This window comes from Staurois parvus, unplaced genomic scaffold, assembly GCF_062004578.1.
Source record: "Staurois parvus isolate SC_StPar_1 unplaced genomic scaffold, SC_StPar_1.0 ptg000444l, whole genome shotgun sequence".
Lineage (NCBI taxonomy): Eukaryota > Metazoa > Chordata > Amphibia > Anura > Ranidae > Staurois > Staurois parvus.
The window spans coordinates 663772-683235 of record NW_028318240.1 but is presented as its reverse complement, the minus strand read 5'-3'; the positions used below and the strand labels follow the sequence as shown (position 1 = coordinate 683235).

At 45.6% G+C, this 19464-nt stretch overlaps 1 protein-coding gene across 1 annotated transcript in view; it reads left to right on the top strand.

Annotated features, from left to right (window-relative positions):
- LOC149453933 (venom factor-like) overlaps positions 1-19464 on the top strand; it is a 374515-nt gene that overhangs the window by 75982 nt on the left and 279069 nt on the right. The window contains exon 9 of the mRNA XM_089687988.1: positions 18760-18880. Within this exon, the coding sequence (XP_089544114.1) occupies positions 18760-18880 (121 nt within the window). The remainder of the gene's footprint in view (positions 1-18759; positions 18881-19464) is intronic.

Here is a 19464-nt window from a genome sequence, read left to right as displayed (position 1 = left end):
GAAAAACACGAAGCCTGACGCATTGTCGCGCATGTATGAGGACACCAAGGAGATCCCAGTGCCCGACACTATTCTTCCGGCAGGGAATTTCTTGGCCCTTCAGACAAACCTTCGCTCCGAGATCCTGAGGGCGTCCACAGCAATGTCTACCTCCGATGGGGCCCCCCTCCAGAACAAGGAGGGACTCCTATGGAGGGAGGACCGGATTGTGGTGCCAGAGGATGCCCGAACCTTAGTCTTGGGACATTGCCATGACCACCCACTGGCAGGACATTTTGGACCAGTCAAGACCCTGGAACTTCTCCGGCGTTCCTTCTGGTGGCCGGACATGGCCAAGGATTGTAAGATCTACGTGGGCTCCTGTGCCATCTGCCAGCGGAACAAGCCTTCAAGGAACAAGGCATGGGGCCTGCTACGTCCATTGCCCATCCCTGAACGGCCCTGGCAGAGAATCTCCATGGACTTCATAGTCGAGCTCCCTCCTTCGCTGGACCACACAGCAATTCTCGTGGTTGTGGACCGCTTATCCAAGATGGCCCATTTCATCCCTTTACGGAAGACTCCATCTGCAGCCGAGACGGCACAAGTCTTTATTCGAGAGATCGTTAGACTGCATGGGGTTCCCGAAGACATCGTCTCGGACCGAGGGGTGCAGTTTACCTCGCGGTTTTGGAGGGCGCTGTGCAAAGCCCTGGATATCAAGCTGTCTCTTTCCTCGGCATTTCACCCTCAGACCAATGGCCAGACCGAGAGGACCAATCAGACCCTGGAGCAATACCTGCGATGCTACACATCATTCTCTCAGGACGACTGGGCGCCACTCCTCCCTTTGGCAGAATTCGCGTACAACAACGCTTGCCATTCAGCAACTGGGCAGTCCCCGTTCTTCGCCAACTATGGGTTTCATCCGGTCTTCCTCCCGGACTTGGTCCCGGAATGCCCGATTCCAGCGACGCAGGATGCACTGACCTTCTTCACCTCCAACAATAAGAAATTACAGGAAGCCATCCGTCAAGCCCAAGAAAACTACAAGAGGGCTTTCAATAGGAAGCGAAGAGGGAACCTGGTGTTGCAGCCCGGAGAGAAGGTTTGGCTGGCTACGTCAAACTTGAGGATGCTTTGCCCGTCAAAGAAGTTGGGACCTAAATTCATAGGCCCTTTTTGCATCAAACGGATGGTCAATGAGGTGGCCTATGAACTTGTTCTCCCTGACACACTCAAGATCCACCCTGTCTTCCACGTGTCCCTGTTGAAACCGGTAGTCCCTGATGCCTTCCCGGAACGGGAATCCAGGCCCCCGGAGGCCGTAACAGTTGAAGAGGAAGAGGAATTCGAGGTGGAGGCAATCTTGAAGTGCCGTCGAAGGGGGGGCCAGACCCAATTTCTCATCAAGTGGAAGGGCTACGGCCCTGAGGACAATTCGTGGGAACCAGCCCATAATGTCCATGCACCTAGGCTTGTCCGGAGGTTTCTTTGTGATCACCCGTGGTGGAGAGATCGGGTGGGCATCCGGAGGTTGCCCGTAGGGGGGGGGCAATGTCAGGGATCCCCGCGATCCGTCCCTCGATGGTCCCGGCGCAGGCGCACTGCTCCTCCCAGTACACGGGCACTAGGTCCGGGCCGGCCGCGGCGTTCGAGTTCGCGCATGCGCAGTAGAAGCCGCGGCCGCCCGCTGGGCACCAATGGCAGCGCAGGGCGGGATATTTAAAGGTCCCTGAGCTGTCATTTCGTTGCCTTCTGGTCTTACCTGCATTCCTGATCCTGTGAACCTGTATCCTGTAAGTTATTGACCCGGATTGCTCTTGACCTTGCTGATTTCTCCTGCCCAGACCCTTGCTTGCCTGACCTCTCTCCCTGGATGCCCCTCTGTAGATCTGACCTCCTGTTGCTGACCTGGCGTGTGACCCGACGATTCTCTGCCTGCTCCCTTGTACCTTACCGTCCTCTACATTACCGACTCGGCCTGTCTGACTACGCACTTGCTCAGCCATCCATCCATCCATCCCATCAGGGTCACCCGACCTCCTCACATTTGGCTCTCCCTGGTTGGAACCCCTGGCGGACACCCCTACCACTGACAGGTGTGCTCAGTAGAGGCGACCTGGTCTCAGGGTACTACAAGTCCATCCCCACCATCAGGGGCCCTGGTGAACAAGTACCCTGGGGCTTAGATTCCGCGCTCTGGGCACGCCTGACCGGTGGAGTGCTAGTGGTGCCGCTCGGCGGTCCCTCACAGTGTCCCTGAGTAACAATTCTGTGTCCCTCAGTAACAATTCTGTGTCCCTCAGTAACAATTCTGTGTCTGTCCCTGAGTAACAATTCTGTGTCCCTCAGTAACAATTCTGTGTCTGTCCCTGAGTAACAATTCTGTGTCCCTCAGTAACAATTCTGTGTCCCTCAGTAACAATTCTGTGTCTGTCCCTGAGTAACAATTCTGTGTCCCTGAGTAACAGTTCTGTGTCCCTGAGTAACATTTCTGTGTCCCTGAGTAACAGTTCTGTGTCCCTGAGTAACAATTCTGTGTCCCTGAGTAACAGTTCTGTGTCCCTGAGTAACAATTCTGTGTCCCTGAGAAACAATTCTGTGTCCCTCAGTAACAATTCTGTGTCCCTCAGTAACAATTCTGTGTCCCTCAGTTACAATTCTGTGTCTGTCCCTGAGTAACAATTCTGTGTCCCTCAGTAACAATTCTGTGTCCCTCAGTAACAATTCTGTCTTTCCCTGAGTAACAATTCTGTGTCCCTGAGTAACAGTTCTGTGTCCCTGAGTAACAATTCTGTGTCCCTGAGTAACAGTTCTGTGTCCCTGAGTAACAATTCTGTGTCCCTCAGTAACAATTCTGTGTCCCTCAGTAACAATTCTGTGTCCCTCAGTAACAATTCTGTGTCCCTCAGTAACAATTCTGTGTCTGTCCCTGAGTAACAATTCTGTGTCCCTCAGTAACAATTCTGTGTCCCTCAGTAACAATTCTGTGTCTGTCCCTGAGTAACAATTCTGTGTCCCTGAGTAACAGTTCTGTGTCCCTGAGTAACAATTCTGTGTCCCTGAGTAACAGTTCTGTGTCCCTGAGTAACAATATAGTGTCCCTGAGTAACAATTCTGTGTCCCTCAGTAACAATTCTGTGTCTGTCCCTGAGTAACAATTCTGTGTCCCTCAGTAACAATTCTGTGTCCCTCAGTAACAATTCTGTGTCTGTCCCTGAGTAACAATTCTGTGTCCCTCAGTAACAATTCTGTGTCCCTCAGTAACAATTCTGTGTCCCTCAGTAACAATTCTGTGTCTGTCCCTGAGTAACAATTCTGTGTCCCTGAGTAACAGTTCTGTGTCCCTAAGTAACAATTCTGTGTCCCTGAGTAACAGTTCTGTGTCCCTGAGTAACAATTCTGTGTCCCTGAGTAACAGTTCTGTGTCCCTGAGTAACAATTCTGTGTCCCTCAGTAACAATTCTGTGTCCCTCAGTAACAATTCTGTGTCCCTCAGTAACAATTCTGTGTCTGTCCCTGAGTAACAATTCTGTGTCCCTCAGTAACAATTCTGTGTCCCTCAGTAACAATTCTGTGTCCCTCAGTAACAATTCTGCGTCCCTCAGTAACAATTCTGCATCCCTCAGTAACAATTCTGTGTCTGTCCCTGAGTAACAATTCTGTGTCCCTCAGTAACAATTCTGTGTCCCTCAGTAACAATTCTGTGTCTGTCCCTGAGTAACAATTCTGTGTCCCTGAGTAACAGTTCTGTGTCCTTGAGTATCAATTCTGTGTCCCTGAGTAACAATTCTGTGTCCCTGAGTAACAATTCTGTGTCCCTCAGTAACAATTCTGTGTCCCTCAGTAACAATTCTGTGTGTGTCCCTGAGTAACAATTCTGTGTCCCTGAGTAACAATTCTGTGTCCCTCAGTAACAATTCTGTGTCCCTCAGTAACAATTCTGTGTCTGTCCCTGAGTAACAATTCTGTGTCCCTCAGTAACAATTCTGTGTCCCTCAGTAACAATTCTGTGTCCCTCAGTAACAATTCTGTGTCTGTCCCTGAGTAACAATTCTGTGTCCCTGAGTAACAGTTCTGTGTCCCTGAGTAACAATTCTGTGTCCCTGAGTAACAATTCTGTGTCCCTCAGTAACAATTCTGTGTCCCTCAGTAACAATTCTGTGTCTGTCCCTGAGTAACAATTCTGTGTCCCTCAGTAACAATTCTGTGTCCCTCAGTAACAATTCTGTGTCCCTCAGTAACAATTCTGTGTCTGTCCCTGAGTAACAATTCTGTGTCCCTGAGTAACAGTTCTGTGTCCCTGAGTAACAATTCTGTGTCCCTGAGTAACAGTTCTGTGTCCCTGAGTAACAATTCTGTGTCCCTCAGTAACAATTCTGTGTCCCTCAGTAACAATTCTGTGTCCCTCAGTAACAATTCTGTGTCCCTCAGTAACAATTCCGTGTCTGTCCCTCAGTAACAATTCTGTGTCCCTCAGTAACAATTCTGTGTCCCTCAGTAACAATTCTGTGTCTGTCCCTCAGTAACAATTCTGTGTCCCTGAGTAACAGTTCTGTGTCCCTGAGTAACAGTTCTGTGTCCCTCAGTAACAATTCTGTGTCCCTCAGTAACAATTCTGTGTCTGTCCCTGAGTAACAATTCTGTGTCCCTCAGTAACAATTCTGTGTCCCTCAGTAACAATTCTGTGTCTGTCCCTGAGTAACAGTTCTGTGTCCCTCAGTAACAGTTCTGTTTCCCTTTGTAACAGTTCTGTGTCCCTGAGTAACAGTTCTGTGTCCCTGAGTAACAGTTCTGTGTCCCTGAGTAACAATTCTGTGTCCCTCAGTAACAATTCTGTGTCCCTCAGTAACAATTCTGTGTCCCTCAGTAACAATTCTGTGTCTGTCCCTGAGTAACAATTCTGTGTCCCTGAGTAACAGTTCTGTGTCCCTGAGTAAGAATTCTGTGTCCCTGAGTAACAATTCTGTGTCCCTAAGTAACGATTCTGTGTCCCTAAAGTATCTGTGGCCCTAACTCTGTCCCTAATACAGAGAGGTCTGTCTCTCTTGAATGACCGGAGGCAAATGGAGAATTGTAAGATGGCCGCAATTTATAGCTCCACCATTACACAGTGCTGGCTGGCTGGCTGCTGATTGGCTTATGCGATCACATGTCATGAATGAATGCATTATGGGTCAGCGCGCCTTGTCTGCGCGCCTTCCCAGAGATCCCCGCTCCGTCGCCACACATGTCGCCGCCATTTTTGGAAAAATTTTTCCTAATATTCGAAACGAATTCCACGAATTTTTCCTAATATTCGGAACGAATTCCACTTCGCCAAGTTCGATTCGCTCATCTCTAATTATTATAATTATTATTATTTATATACATTTATATATATATTATTGATTATATTCTGTGAGCGCTATTATTTGTGGTTATATTTTATTATCACATATTGGATTTATATTTTGGGTTATTATTCTATAATAGCAGCTCCTGTGTCAAAGAATTCATCATTTTTTGGTACTACATTCCTAAGGCGCGATGATATAGACCTTTGGAATATATTGATTTGTTATTAATATAATGTACCAGGGTTTATATTATTTACACATAAAAATGTAGATGGCTATTTTTAAAGATCAACATGTTATTATATCACCATCATATAGTGTTCTAACATTACAGAGTTTTTTTTTAAAAAAAAACTTCCAACGCATTTAAGAATAAGTCTTCTTTTTCTTCCGGGATAAAGCTCTGAAAGAGGGTGATATGATCTACAAAAAACCAACATACAACTGAAACAGCATAGATTTCAGCCACATTTAAAAACATGATGTATAAATGTCTCAGAACCAAAAATATCGACCAACAGACAGACATTTGTTAAATTTAGTTGTTCTATATATTAATTTAAAAATATTGGCAGATTACAATTTGAATTACACAACATAATGAATATTGTACAGTTGCATGCTGCCCTTTTCGTACGTTGATTTATGATAGAGATGTACAGATTGGTGACATACCTGTTTATACCTGCATAACATTTTAACAATTGGATATTAGAATAGAGGGGTTGAGGATGGCTTGGGTTTAGGTGGGAGTGGGTGGATAAGGATGGGGGGTTCAAAATGGTACCCAAACACTGGTGCAGCTAATGTTATTTCATGATATGGGGCACAATCAGGGCTCCAGAAGTGATGAGTCAAATCCTGGTAGGAGATATTTATGTATCCATGGTTGCCAGGCCTTTGCATGCTTAGGGATTCAGGCCTGGAGTGTGGTTGTGAGATGGGGAAACAGCTCTCATTGTTTGAACATTGTGTGGAAGTAAATAAATGTTTTGACTGACATTCTGCGGTTTAGCCACAAGATGTCACTGTTTTTCTAACACAGCCTTAGACTACATAGATATTTGTATATTCGTGAAGAGGTGGGGTTTTGCACACAGAGTTGGAGAGAACAGGAAGGAGAGAAAGAAGCCATGTTTTGGAGCATGGTGAATAAGGGGCCATGTGAGCTGAGAATCTGATGACATCCAGGTGTGAAAGCGTCCCTCAGTAACCAGAGCTGCAGCTAAGTGAAGCTGATCGTGTCCAAGACCCTGATCCTGTTCAGAGAAAGGAAGATTGCTGCCAGGAATGCTGATGAGAGCAGAGGAACTAAGCAGCATATACTGCGATACCGCATGCTTGTTGGAGAGACATTTGTTCTGTTCAGAGTCACCAGTGGATGTAAAGCAGACCCGGGTCGGTAAGATCGTGCATGCACCTCATTTCAGTGTTCGCGCCTAGAGATTGAGGGCAGGCCTATAGTTAGTTCAGGAATCAGACCCGGGTCGGTAAGATCGTGCATGCACCTCATTTCAGTGTTCGCGCCTAGAGATTGAGGGCAGGCCTATAGTTAGTTAGTTAGGTTCTCTGTTTGTGTCAGACCACAAGTGTTATTACTGAACATTGGAAGGACTCCACAACTTAAAGTGACATTTCACATTGGAGAGCTGATAAAATCCCACAAACTCAAGCCAGACTGGTGTTTTGCTCAGAAGGAATACTCAGGCACATGCTACAGGACCAGTTATGGGAGGGGGAATACTGTAGATTTGTGTAAGATTGTAAGCTGGTGTGCTGCACCGCAGGCTAGCCCATACCATACACCCATACACTGATTCCTGCTCTTTTAGGGTAATAACAGGTAAGGTGTGGCAGCTTAGTTGTGCCCGCCAATAGGTAAATAGCTTCATTTTCTACCTTCATCCATCAGAAGGCGCCGTGCTGTGCAGCACCTTTGGACTGGGTGTATGTAAATTTATTGTATATTTCCAGCATTTGTGGTTGTGTTTATTTGTCACATCTAAGTAAAATTCTGTTGTGGGAAAAGCTGGTGTTGGGGCTGCTTTCCTCGTTCGTGACTTCACTGTATCCTGGGGAGCCCACCCCGGTACACGGCTTTCAACTTGGCGTAGTCGGCAGGATACAGCGACCGTTATGGAATGAGGCAGGAGATCTTCCCCTGGCGCCAATGGCACCGGTCCAAGACCCAGCTCAGGGTGCGCCGGTGCAAGACCAAGTTGCCCCAACACCGTTGATACAGCTTGCCCCCGCCTTGCCCGTACCAGTAGGGTACATTCCCGTGGGGACGCTGTTGAGTCACCTGCCAAAATTGGGCTTGTCGACAGTACGGCCATATGGCCACAGAGTGCTCAGAACAGATGAAGTCCGAGCCGACGTTAAACTTCCGACCGCCGCAGTAGCTGGGCGTCCTGTGGCGGTACACCAGAAGCTAAGCCCTAAGCATGAGGAACATGACCTGTATGCCAGCAGCCCCATTATGGAAGCCGAGTTGGAAGGCCAGAAGGTACGCTGCCTAGTTGATACAGGGTCGGAGTGCACCCTTATGCCTCTGGAGTTCTTCGAAAGACACTTTGGACATATGATGGAGCCGGAAGACGGGAGCGTCATCAAGCTGACGGCTGCCAATAACAGAGAGATGGACGTCCGAGGAATAGTCTGGATGCGGGTCCGGCTGTGTGGGCAAGACGTCGGCAAAAAGGGGGTCGTGCTGATGGATCATTCGTTCCGGAGAGGGATGGACGTGACACTAGGTATGAACGTGCTGAGGGACCTAGACCACCAACTTTATACCAAAGAAGGGCCGAGGTATTGGCAACGGGCCACCACACACCGGCCAACCCAGAAGGTTCTACAGCAGATGGTGAGGAGCTGTAGTCTGCGAAAGGGCGACATGTCCGGTCGGCCCATTGGACACGTGAGGGTGCCGCGGAGGACCCCGGTGAAGATCCTGCCTCGACATGAGCGAATATTGATGCTGCCGGTTGGGGCTGGACGACTACTGAATGGACTGGAGGTCCTGATCGAGCCCGCTTACCAAGAAGAAATGCGGACTAGTCCACTGGTAGCCCGGGCCCTTGCTATTGTGAAGGATGGATGTGTGCCTGTACGCTGCCTCAACGTTGAAGACTGTGAGTTAACCGTCCCTAGGAATACCTTGCTGACCGAAGTTTATGTGTCCAAAGGGGATATTCCTCGACGAAGGAGCTTCACACTACGGCCAGATAGGAGATCAGCCTGGACCTGTGCTGCAGAGGTCCATCAAAGGGAGACCCCGACAGTGGAGTGGAACGGTCGAGTGATCATGGCCCGGATGGGGGTGAACTGCAAGATCCTGACTCTAGGACAACAGAAGTTGCTGGAAGACACCCTTTGGGAGTTTCAGGAGGCCTTCTCGAGACATGATGAGGACTTCGGGTGTGCCTCCACCATCGAACACGAAATCCCCACCGGCAATGCTGCACCGATCAGGGAACGTTACCGTTACCGGCAAATCCCGCCTAAAATGTACCAGGAGGTGAAGGATATGGTGGCCAGCATGTTGGAAACCAGGTGATCCAGGAGAGTCAAAGTCCTTGGGCTGCTCCAGTAGTCTTGGTGCGGAAGAAATATGGGAGTCTCCGTTTCTGCGTGGATTATCGGAAGCTGAATGCCCAGACCGTACGGGATGCCTACCCCTTTCCGTGGATTGAGGAGTCGTTGTCCGCCCTGAGTCATGCAAAGTTCTTCTCGACTCTTGACCTGGCCAGTGGGTATTGGCAGGTACTGGTGGCCAAGAAGGACAAAGAGAAGATGGCCTTCATCCTACCTATGGGTCTCTACGAGTTCAACCGGATGCCATTCGGCTTGTCCAATGCCCCGGGAACATTCCAGCGGTGGATGGAGCACTGTCTGGGAGATCTCAACTTCGAGTCGGTATTGATATACCTGGACGACGTAGTAGTGTTTGGGGCCACTTTTGAGGATCACCTCCAGAAACGGCGACAGGTCTTAGGATGGCTGCGAGACCATGGGCTCAAAGTCAAGCCCAAGAAGTGCCAACTGTTTCGACAGCAGATAGAGTACTTGGGACATTTGGTCACCCAGGAGGGGGTAAAGCCGAGTACACTACGAGAGTTGCGGGCGTTCATTGGACTGGCCGGCTACTACAGGAGGTTTATACCCAAGTTTGCTCATTTGGTGGGCCCGTTAAATGAGTTATTAAGGGGTACTGCAGGGGGCCCGAAGAATTGTCCCATCGAGTGGGGACCCCAGCAACAAAGGGCCTTTGAAGCAGTGAAGGGGGCGCTGATCAGTGCCCTGATTCTGGCTTATGCGCGGTTCAACACCCCATTCCTGCTGTACACTGACGGAAGTCTACATGGTCTGGGGGCTGGGTTATCCCAAGTCCAGGATGGAAGTGAGAGAGTCATTGCCTATTGCAGCCGGGCTCTGAGGGAGTCAGAGCGCAACCCTGACAACTACAGCTCCTTTAAATTGGAACTACTGGCACTGGTGTGGGCCATGACTGAAAAGTTTGCAGAGTACCTGACCGGTGCAGACGTGTTCGTGATGACGGACAACAACCTGTTAGCACATCTGGAAAATGCCAAACTCAGTGCGCTTGAGCAGAGGTGGTTGGCTCGCCTTTCTAAGTACCAATACCGCATCAAGTTCCGGTCAGGTAGAGAGAACGGCAATGCTGACGCACTCTCCCGAGTCCCTGTAGGGTTGTCGGCTCAGAGTGCCGATGAGCAGCTAGAGGACACTGAAACTCTTGACCTTGGTCAATTACCCATGTTCCAGGCAGGGGTGGACTGACAACTCATGGGGCCCCCGGGCAATAGGGGATCATGGGGCCCCTGTGTCCTTGCCCAAACTCAAAAAAGCCTATGAAAAAGGTACCAGGGGCATCTCATGGGGCCCCCTACTGACTCCGGGCCCTCGGGCAGTGCCCGATTTTCCAAATGGTCAGTCCGCCCCTGGTTCCAGGACGTGGCACATTCAAGTGGGGTGTTGTCCAGGATGCCAATGGTGCTGGGAAAGACATTGGCTGATTGGGAGAGGGTCCAGGATAGCTGCCCGGACCTGTGGAAAGTGAAAGAATGGGTCCGGACCAAGATCTGGCCTTGGTCAGAAGAGCGGGCTCGTCTGACTCCCAAGGGCCAAACGTTGTTGAGGCAGTGGGATAAGCTAACTGTTACCCAGGGCCTCCTGTGTCAGACCATATACTTGCAGTCAGAGTTGCAGTACCGGCGACAGATTGTCATCCCCATGTCATTGGGACCGGAGGCTGCCTGGGAGGCCCATGAGAGGGGTGCCCATTTTGGGAGCGATAAAACGTTCAAGTGGCACCAACGGCTCGTGTACTGCCCCAATTTGGCAGACATGGTGGCCGAGGTATGTCTTAAGTGTCGGCCCTGCGGGCTGAGTAAGAGTACTGAACAGTGGGCTCCTGTCCAGGCCATCCAGACATCAGCACCCCTAGAGTTCCTTATAATCGATTATGTACAGATTGAGTACTCTACCTCGGGACACTCGTACTGTCTAGTCATGACAGATCATTGCGGTGGCTATACCCACCAGAGACCAGACGGCAGAGTCGGCCGCTGAAGCGGTCTGCAAAACACTTTATACAGGTGTTCGGGTGTCCACAGAGAATACATTATGACCAGGGGGCATGTTTTCAGGGTACTCTAATGAATGAGTTGTACCAACTGTATGGGATCGAACGTTCCCGCATTACCCCGTATCACCCCCAGGGAAACGGGTGTGCAAGCGGTTCAACCGCACCTTGCTCCAGATGCTGCGGACTCTGGAGGACAGCCAAAAAGCTTGGTGGCCCGAATACCTACCTGAACTGATGTGGGCCTATAATAACAGGATACACAGTACCACCGGATACTCCCCACATATGCTCATGTTTGGTAGAGCCAGACGGGAGATTGAAGATCTCCACATGCCTGATCCGATGAAGCCACCACCAAGAAATTAGATGGAAAAGTAGTGCAGCGCTTCACGATTAACACATCAAATATATAATACACTTTAATATCCACACATGAACAAATAGTGACAGAAGGAGTTAATGGTAACAATAATCATGCCCCTCTCACTCCCACTCTATATCTTTGTGTGTGAGGTAGGTAAATAAAATGTATATACAGAGTTCTCCAACAATAACTCATGGTGCCTGCAACGCAGTAAAACTTCATGCAAGGTGCATAGAAAAAACTCGGGTGATGGTGAGTGCCAATCCTCCTCTGGCTGAAATGCCCCCTCACCTTAATAAAAAGACCCAATGGGCCTACACGCCTTCAAGATCACTAAGTGGGATCTTAATCACACATGCTGCCAGACAAGCTCCTCCAAGACTTGCTTCAAATAGCGTTAGTAGACTGGGCAATTGGCTCCTGACCACCACTAGGTATATCACTCGACAGGATAAAAAAGACTCTGATAGTGTAGTAGTCTAAGTATCCGGTATTTAATAATAGATGAAATCGCACTTACATAAGATGAGCATTAAAGTGCCTCTCTCAACGGTAGCACAGTATGGACAGGTAATACTCCTCTCATGCATGGGTGTACTGCATGGGTGAACTCGCCTCACTACCAGGTGTACCAAGATGGTGGTAGACCTGAAATGCGTCACCGCTCACCGGAAGCTGCGTTCTCACGTATAGACGCGTTGCGTCACTTCACTCGTGACTTCCTCAGGATTACGTGATTGGGCAGCAGCTTATTCCTTTATATAGGGGCCTAATTACTCAGCAACAGCAGCAAATTAGATAAATGAACGGTGGCCATTTTCTTGAAGACCGGACTCTGGTATTGTTATAATGGGCAGTCGGCCATTTTCTTGGAGTCAGCCACCAATCATGTTCCTATTACTCTAAAGGATACTGGAGGCTCATATTTTGTTATAAAACGAGAACAATAGATTAGCCTAGTGATATTAAGCTGGACAAATAGCTCAATATATATGACTGATTCATATGAAATACTATTAAAATCTAATCTTTAATAAATATATATAAAATAACTAAGAGTCAGTAAATATATAAGACATAATCGATGATATAATAAAAATATTAATAAAATTAATCCTAATACAAAAATATATAAAAATTTATAGAAAAAAAAATATATATATATATATAAAGTCAAAAATGTTTTTTTTTTTATGAAAAAATGATATATAAATGATTTTAGGAAACTTCTTACGATGACACTCATGCACTAGACCCATGCATTGACAATTAATAATATTTTGAAACCAGAGCATTAAACATTAAATGTAAAAAGACATGTAGTATAAAAAACATACATATACCCCAATATCCAATCTGCCTATATCTGGATCAATAATCGCTAATAAAGCAGTTCAAATCAAATTCGACGTTCAATCCCTTTGGTGCCTGAGTCCCCATACAGTAAATCCATCTGGACTCAGCTTTACTCAATGTCTTCACTTTATTACTGCCTCTCCAATGACGTTTATATTTTTCTATCCCCCATAATTTGAGTTTAACTGGGTCTTTATTATGAACAGTAGCAAAGTGTCTCGAAACACTATGTTTAGGGAAGCCCTTATAAATATTCTGGACATGTTCCCTAATCCTCTTCCAAAGGGGCCTTTTGGTCCTACCGATATATTGCAAGCCACAATCACACTCCAAACAATATGATAAGGGCTTGAAATTTGCCCCCCCCCCCCCCCGAAACCCATGAATAAATTTGACATGTATGTTGACATCCAACGGTTTATTAAGAAACTTGATATTAAGAAATATTTTTGGAGCCTACCGGGAGCGAAAAAGAATATTGATGATGACACTAAAACTAACTTTACTCATACGGTTTTAAAATATAAGTCCCTTTTTAATCCCCAAATCAGTAACAATAGCCAAATAGATGTTTTTAAGAAATTGGTGACCAATGACCTTGAAAAAATGGAGATCCCCCACATCCGGAGGAATAAAGGCCTTGAGATTGGTATGAAAAAACTCAACAAAAGGGATGATATCGTTCTTAGACCGGCTGACAAAGGGGGAGCCATAGTGGTTTTATCAAAAGAATATTATTATAAAGAATTAGCCACACAATTAAATGATAGTGAAACATACGAGATTATCCCTAAAGACCCCACATTAAAGTATCGTAAAGAATTAGAATCATTGGTTAAAAGAGGGAAGGACATACATATACTAAACAGTAACGAGTCCAGATATTTGGTACCTACCAATTGCCGCATACCTGTTATCTATACGGTACCTAAAATTCATAAAAATAGCACTGAACCACCAGGAAGGCCGATAGTTAACAGGATCCAATCAGTGTTATCTAGAATGGGCCAATATGTCAACTTTTTTCTTCAACCTGTAGTGAAACAAACTAAATCCTATTTGAAGGATACAAAGCACCTTATTCAGTTATTAGATCTCCAAGTCACTAATACCGAGACTTATATTGCGAGTGCCGATGTAGCTTGACTTTACACTATTATTGGACATGATGACGCTATGAGGTCAGTGGAATGCGGTCTTAGAAACTATACAGGTCTACCTTTGCTGCAGAAAAAATACCTCCTTGAATGTCTTGATTTCTGCCAATTATTTTTGGCATCACAATAAGTATTACAAACAAACTAAAGGAGTTGCAATGGGGGCACGTTTTGCCCCTAGTGTTGCCAATATATTTATGGCACATTGGGAAGAAGAGGCAATTTAGGGTAACTACCCCAGTGAACTGTCACTATATAAGAGATTTATAGACGATGTCCTCATTGTATGGCAAGGGGATCTTGAATCATTACTGCTATTCTTTAACAGGCTTGATATGAATAATCAGAATATTAAGCTTACTTGGACATATAATAAAAATGAAATTGACTTCCTTGATCTTAATATAAGAATTGCTAATGGGACATTTGTCACTAAGACCTTTTTTAAAAAAGTCGACAGGAATGGGTATATACCATTAGAGAGTTGCCATCATCCATTATGGCTCCACAATATACCCAGGACAGTTAGTCAGAATTCGTAGGAATTGCACCTTAGATGAGGATTATTCTGAACAAGCCAAAAAAATAGATCGTTTTATTGCTAAAGGCTATCCAAGTGAGGTAATTGACCAAAAGATTAACGAGATTGGGAATATGGAAAGAGCAGTGTTGCTCCAGGATGTGGTTAGAAAATATACTCTGAATGATCAACCAGTAGTTATTTTAGATTTTAATATTCACCACAAAAATGTTGAACGTATTTTTATTAAACACTGGAATGTTTTAAAACTGGACCCTACTTTGAATAAGATGCTCACTGATTGTCCTAGATTTGTTTATAGAAAGCCTCCCACTATCAGATCTAGGATAGTCAAAAATGTACCTGACCCCCCCTAAGAAAAATACTAGTATGTTTCTGGATACTAAAGGTTTTTTCCATGCTGAAATTGTTTTGCCTGCAAAGTCACAAAAGGATTAAACAAAAAACGTAACAAATTTATGTCCACCACTACTAGTACGGAATATGTGATAGATTTCTTATCCTGTAAAACGGAGGGAGTGGTATATTGTTTGGAGTGTGATTGTGGCTTGCAATATATCGGTAGGACCAAAAGGCCCCTTTGGAAGAGGATTAGGGAACATGTCCAGAATATTTATAAGGGCTTCCCTAAACATAGTGTTTCGAGACACTTTGCTACTGTTCATAATAAAGACCCAGTTAAACTCAAATTATGGGGGATAGAAAAATATAAACGTCATTGGAGAGGCAGTAATAAAGTGAAGACATTGAGTAAAGCTGAGTCCAGATGGATTTACTGTATGGGGACTCAGGCACCAAAGGGATTGAACGTCGAATTTGATTTGAACTGCTTTATTAGCGATTATTGATCCAGATATAGGCAGATTGGATATTGGGGTATATGTATGTTTTTTATACTACATGTCTTTTTACATTTAATGTTTAATGCTCTGGTTTCAAAATATTATTAATTGTCAATGCATGGGTCTAGTGCATGAGTGTCATCGTAAGAAGTTTCCTAAAATCATTTATATATCATTTTTTCATAAAAAAAAAAAAAACATTTTTGACTTTATATATATATATATATATATTTTTTTTTTTTTTTTTTTTCTATAAATTTTTATATATTTTTGTATTAGGATTAATTTTATTAATATTTTTATTATATCATCGATTATGTCTTATATATTTACTGACTCTTAGTTATTTTATATATATTTATTAAAGATTAGATTTTAATAGTATTTCATATGAGTCAGTCATATATATTGAGCTATTTGTCCAGCTTAATATCACTAGGCTAATCTATTGTTCTCGTTTTATAACAAAATATGAGCCTCCAGTATCCTTTAGAGTAATAGGAACATGATTGGTGGCTGACTCCAAGAAAATGGCCGACTGCCCATTATAACAATACCAGAGTCCGGTCTTCAAGAAAATGGCCACCGTTCATTTATCTAATTTGCTGCTGTGGCTGAGTAATTAGGCCCCTATATAAAGGAATAAGCTGCTGCCCAATCACGTAATCCTGAGGAAGTCACGAGTGAAGTGACGCAACGCGTCGATACGTGAGAACGCAGCTTCCGGTGAGCGGTGACGCATTTCCGGTCTACCACCATCCTGGTACACCTGGTAGTGAGGCGAGTTCACCCATGCAGTACACCCATGCATGAGAGGAGTATTACCTGTCCATACTGTGCTACCGTTGAGAGAGGCACTTTAATGCTCATCTTATGTAAGTGCGATTTCATCTATTATTAAATACCAGATACTTAGACTACTACACTATCAGAGTCTTTTTTATCCTGTCGAGTGATATACCTAGTGGTGGTCAGGAGCCAATTGCCCAGTCTACTAACGCTATTTGAAGCAAGTCTTGGAGGAGCTTGTCTGGCAGCATGTGTGATTAAGATCCCACTTAGTGATCTTGAAGGCGTGTAGGCCCATTGGGTCTTTTTATTAAGGTGAGGGGGCATTTCAGCCAGAGGAGGATTGGCACTCACCATCACCCGAGTTTTTTCTATGCACCTTGCATGAAGTTTTACTGCGTTGCAGGCACCATGAGTTATTGTTGGAGAACTCTGTATATACATTTTATTTACCTACCTCACACACAAAGATATAAAGTGGGAGTGAGAAGGGCATGATTATTGTTACCATTAACTCCTTCTGTCACTATTTGTTCATGTGTGGATATTAGAGTGTATTATATATTTGATGTGTTAATCGTGAAGCGCTGCACTACTTTTCCATCTAATTGCATTATTTAACTGTTGGGTATCAGATACAGTGCTGGCTGCTATAGATGAGAATTTTGAGGTAATCCATTAAGCGCAAGAGGATCTTTCATATATATATTTACACCACCAAGAAATACTACCGCATGGGTGCAAGAGCACTGCCGCCGGCTGAGAGCAATCCACAAGGTTGTGGGGGAGCGCCTTAGACAAGTGGTATACCCCAATCCAAGACCAGTGCAGAAGGAAGGGTATGCCCCGGGTGATCGAGTGATAGTCAAACCAAGCGGCCGTCTGGAAAGTTAGATGGGCGGTGGGAGGCGGTCCTATACACGGTGAAGAGGAGGGTAGACCCTGCCACCCCAGTCTATGAGGTAGAACCAATAGGGACTGGGGGGCCCTCACGAAACTTGCACCGTAACATGTTGAGGCGTTGTAATTTTGATGAACCAGTGTGCGTGGAGGGGATGGCTCCTCCTGCTCAGAGTACTGAGGAAATCCCCTTAGAGGAGGGGGAGGAATGGTGGGTTGTCCCTGCCCTGGTACCTACAGAGGCTCAAACCATAGCAAGTTTGCCACCAAGGGAAAGTGTTGAGCGTTCAGCAGCTCCTCTCCCATTAAATGTGCCTGACATCCCCAGTGCTTCTGAGCCTGTCACTCTACGAAGGTCAGCAAGGCCCAATGCTGGTGTGCCCCCACAGCATTATGCCCAGAATGAGTTTGTATGGGGAGGGTTGCCGAGAACGACAACCTCTAGTGGGGTGGCATGTGAGATGGGGAAACAGCTCTCATTGTTTGAACACTGTTTGTGTGGAAGTAAATTAATGTTTTGACTGACATTCTGCGGTTTAGCCACAAGATGTCACTGTTTTTCTAACACAGCCTCAGACTGCATAGATATTTGTATATTCGTGAAGAGGTAAGGTTTTGCACACAGAGTTGGAGAGAACATGAAGGAGAGAGAAAAGCCATGTTTTAAAGCATGGTGAATAAGGGGCCATGTGAGCTGAGAATCTGATGAAATCCAGGTGTGAAAGCGTCCCTCAGTAACCAGAGCTGCAGCTAAGTGAAGCTGATCGTGTCCAAGACCCTGATCCTGTTCAGAGAAAGGAAGATTGCTGCCAGGAATGCTGATGAGAGCAGAGGAACAAAGCAACATATACTGCGATACCGCATGCTTGTTGGAGAGACATTTGTTCTGTTCAGAGTCACCAGCGGATGCAAAGCAGACCCGGGTCGGTAAGCTCGTGCATGCACCTCATTTCAGTGTTCGCGCCTAGAGACTGAAGCCAGGCCTATAGATAGTTAGTTAGGGTCTCTGTGTGTGTCAGGCCACAAGTGTTGTTACTGATTATTGGAAGAACTCCACAACTTAAAGTGACATTTCACATTGGAGAGCTGATAAAATCCCACAAACTCAAGCCAGACTGGCGTTTTGCTCAGAAGGAATACTCAGGCACGTGCTACAGGACCAGTTATGGGAGAGGGAATACTGTAGATTTGTGTAAGATTGTAAGCTGTTGTGCTGCACCGCAGGCTAGCCCATACCATACACCCATACACTGATTCCTGCTCTTTTAGGGTAATAACAGGTAAGGTGTGGCAGCTTAGTTGTGCCCCCCAGTAGGTAAATTACTTCGCTTTCTACCTTCATCCATCAGAAGGCGCCGTGCTGTGCAGCACAAGGGTCTCAGCCTTTGGGCTGGGTGTATGTAAATATATTGTATATTCCAGCATTTGTGGTTGTGTTTATTTGCCACATCTAAGTAAAATTCTGTTGTGGCAAAAGCTGGTGTTGGGGTTGCTTTCCTCGTTCGTGACTTCACTGTATGCTGGGGAGCCCACCCCGGTACACGGCTTACATGGTTTCAGTTTTTTTGTGTATGGTGGCCTAGACAATTCTGTTTTTAGTTTCAGTAAGGTAGGTAATTTTAACTTTTGAAAATCTTCAATTCCATTATACAGAGCAGTGGAGATGGCAGCTTGATGGTTTAGCCCTCATAGGTCCAAGATTGGTTGTCACCTCAACAAAAGAGAATATTTCTCCTTAACTTAGCATTTTTGAAGTTTTCATCCTGGAAATTTGCCCTGTCTGCATGATATATGTATGAGAGAACCCGTATATTTAAAAAAATATATATTTATCAGCCATCTTTTCCTTTTTCATTAACATGGATTTCCTCAAAACTTTAGATAGATGATGGAAAGGGCAGAGCTACCTTGCTGAGAACAGACCTTATGAAGAGCATCAATAAACCAGAGGACATTTTAGAGTACAGAGTGCACGTGTCAGCCACCGTCATCACTGAAGCAGGTTAGACAAATGAAAGTTAAAGCTTATCTAAACCAAACAATGACTGTAGTAGGTAGCTCATCCTTATGCAATAAAGGATATTTGAAATCAAGGTCAAGGTGTAATATTAGGTCATTATCGAACATAACGCAAAAGTGGGCATAACTTTTTACTAACTTACATAGGTCATTCAAATTTCACATTGCCCTTGTCAGTGGTGTCATCTCTGTAAAGATTCTGCAGCCTTCTGTGGATGGTGGACAACTTGCACCCCCCCCCCTTCATTAGGAGCTCAATCACAGCACTTTGCTTCTGCTTGGAATCCATTATTTACCTGCAATGAAAAAGTAGTATTGTCATAGAGGAAGAATTACTCAACCAACTCGCAAAATGTTGAACAGCATATGTGTAGTCCTACCTCCGCAGTGGTTTCCCTGACCTTGCAAGCCTCCTGACTGTTATGATCCGCCAGGTGGTGCCTCTGGCAGTCCACTGGACAGACCTACCCAAAGCGTGGAATCTAAGTCCCGGTCTGTGCTTTCACCAGGGCCCCTGATGGTGGGGATGGACTTGTAACAGACCAGGGCCAGGTCACGACCTCCTAG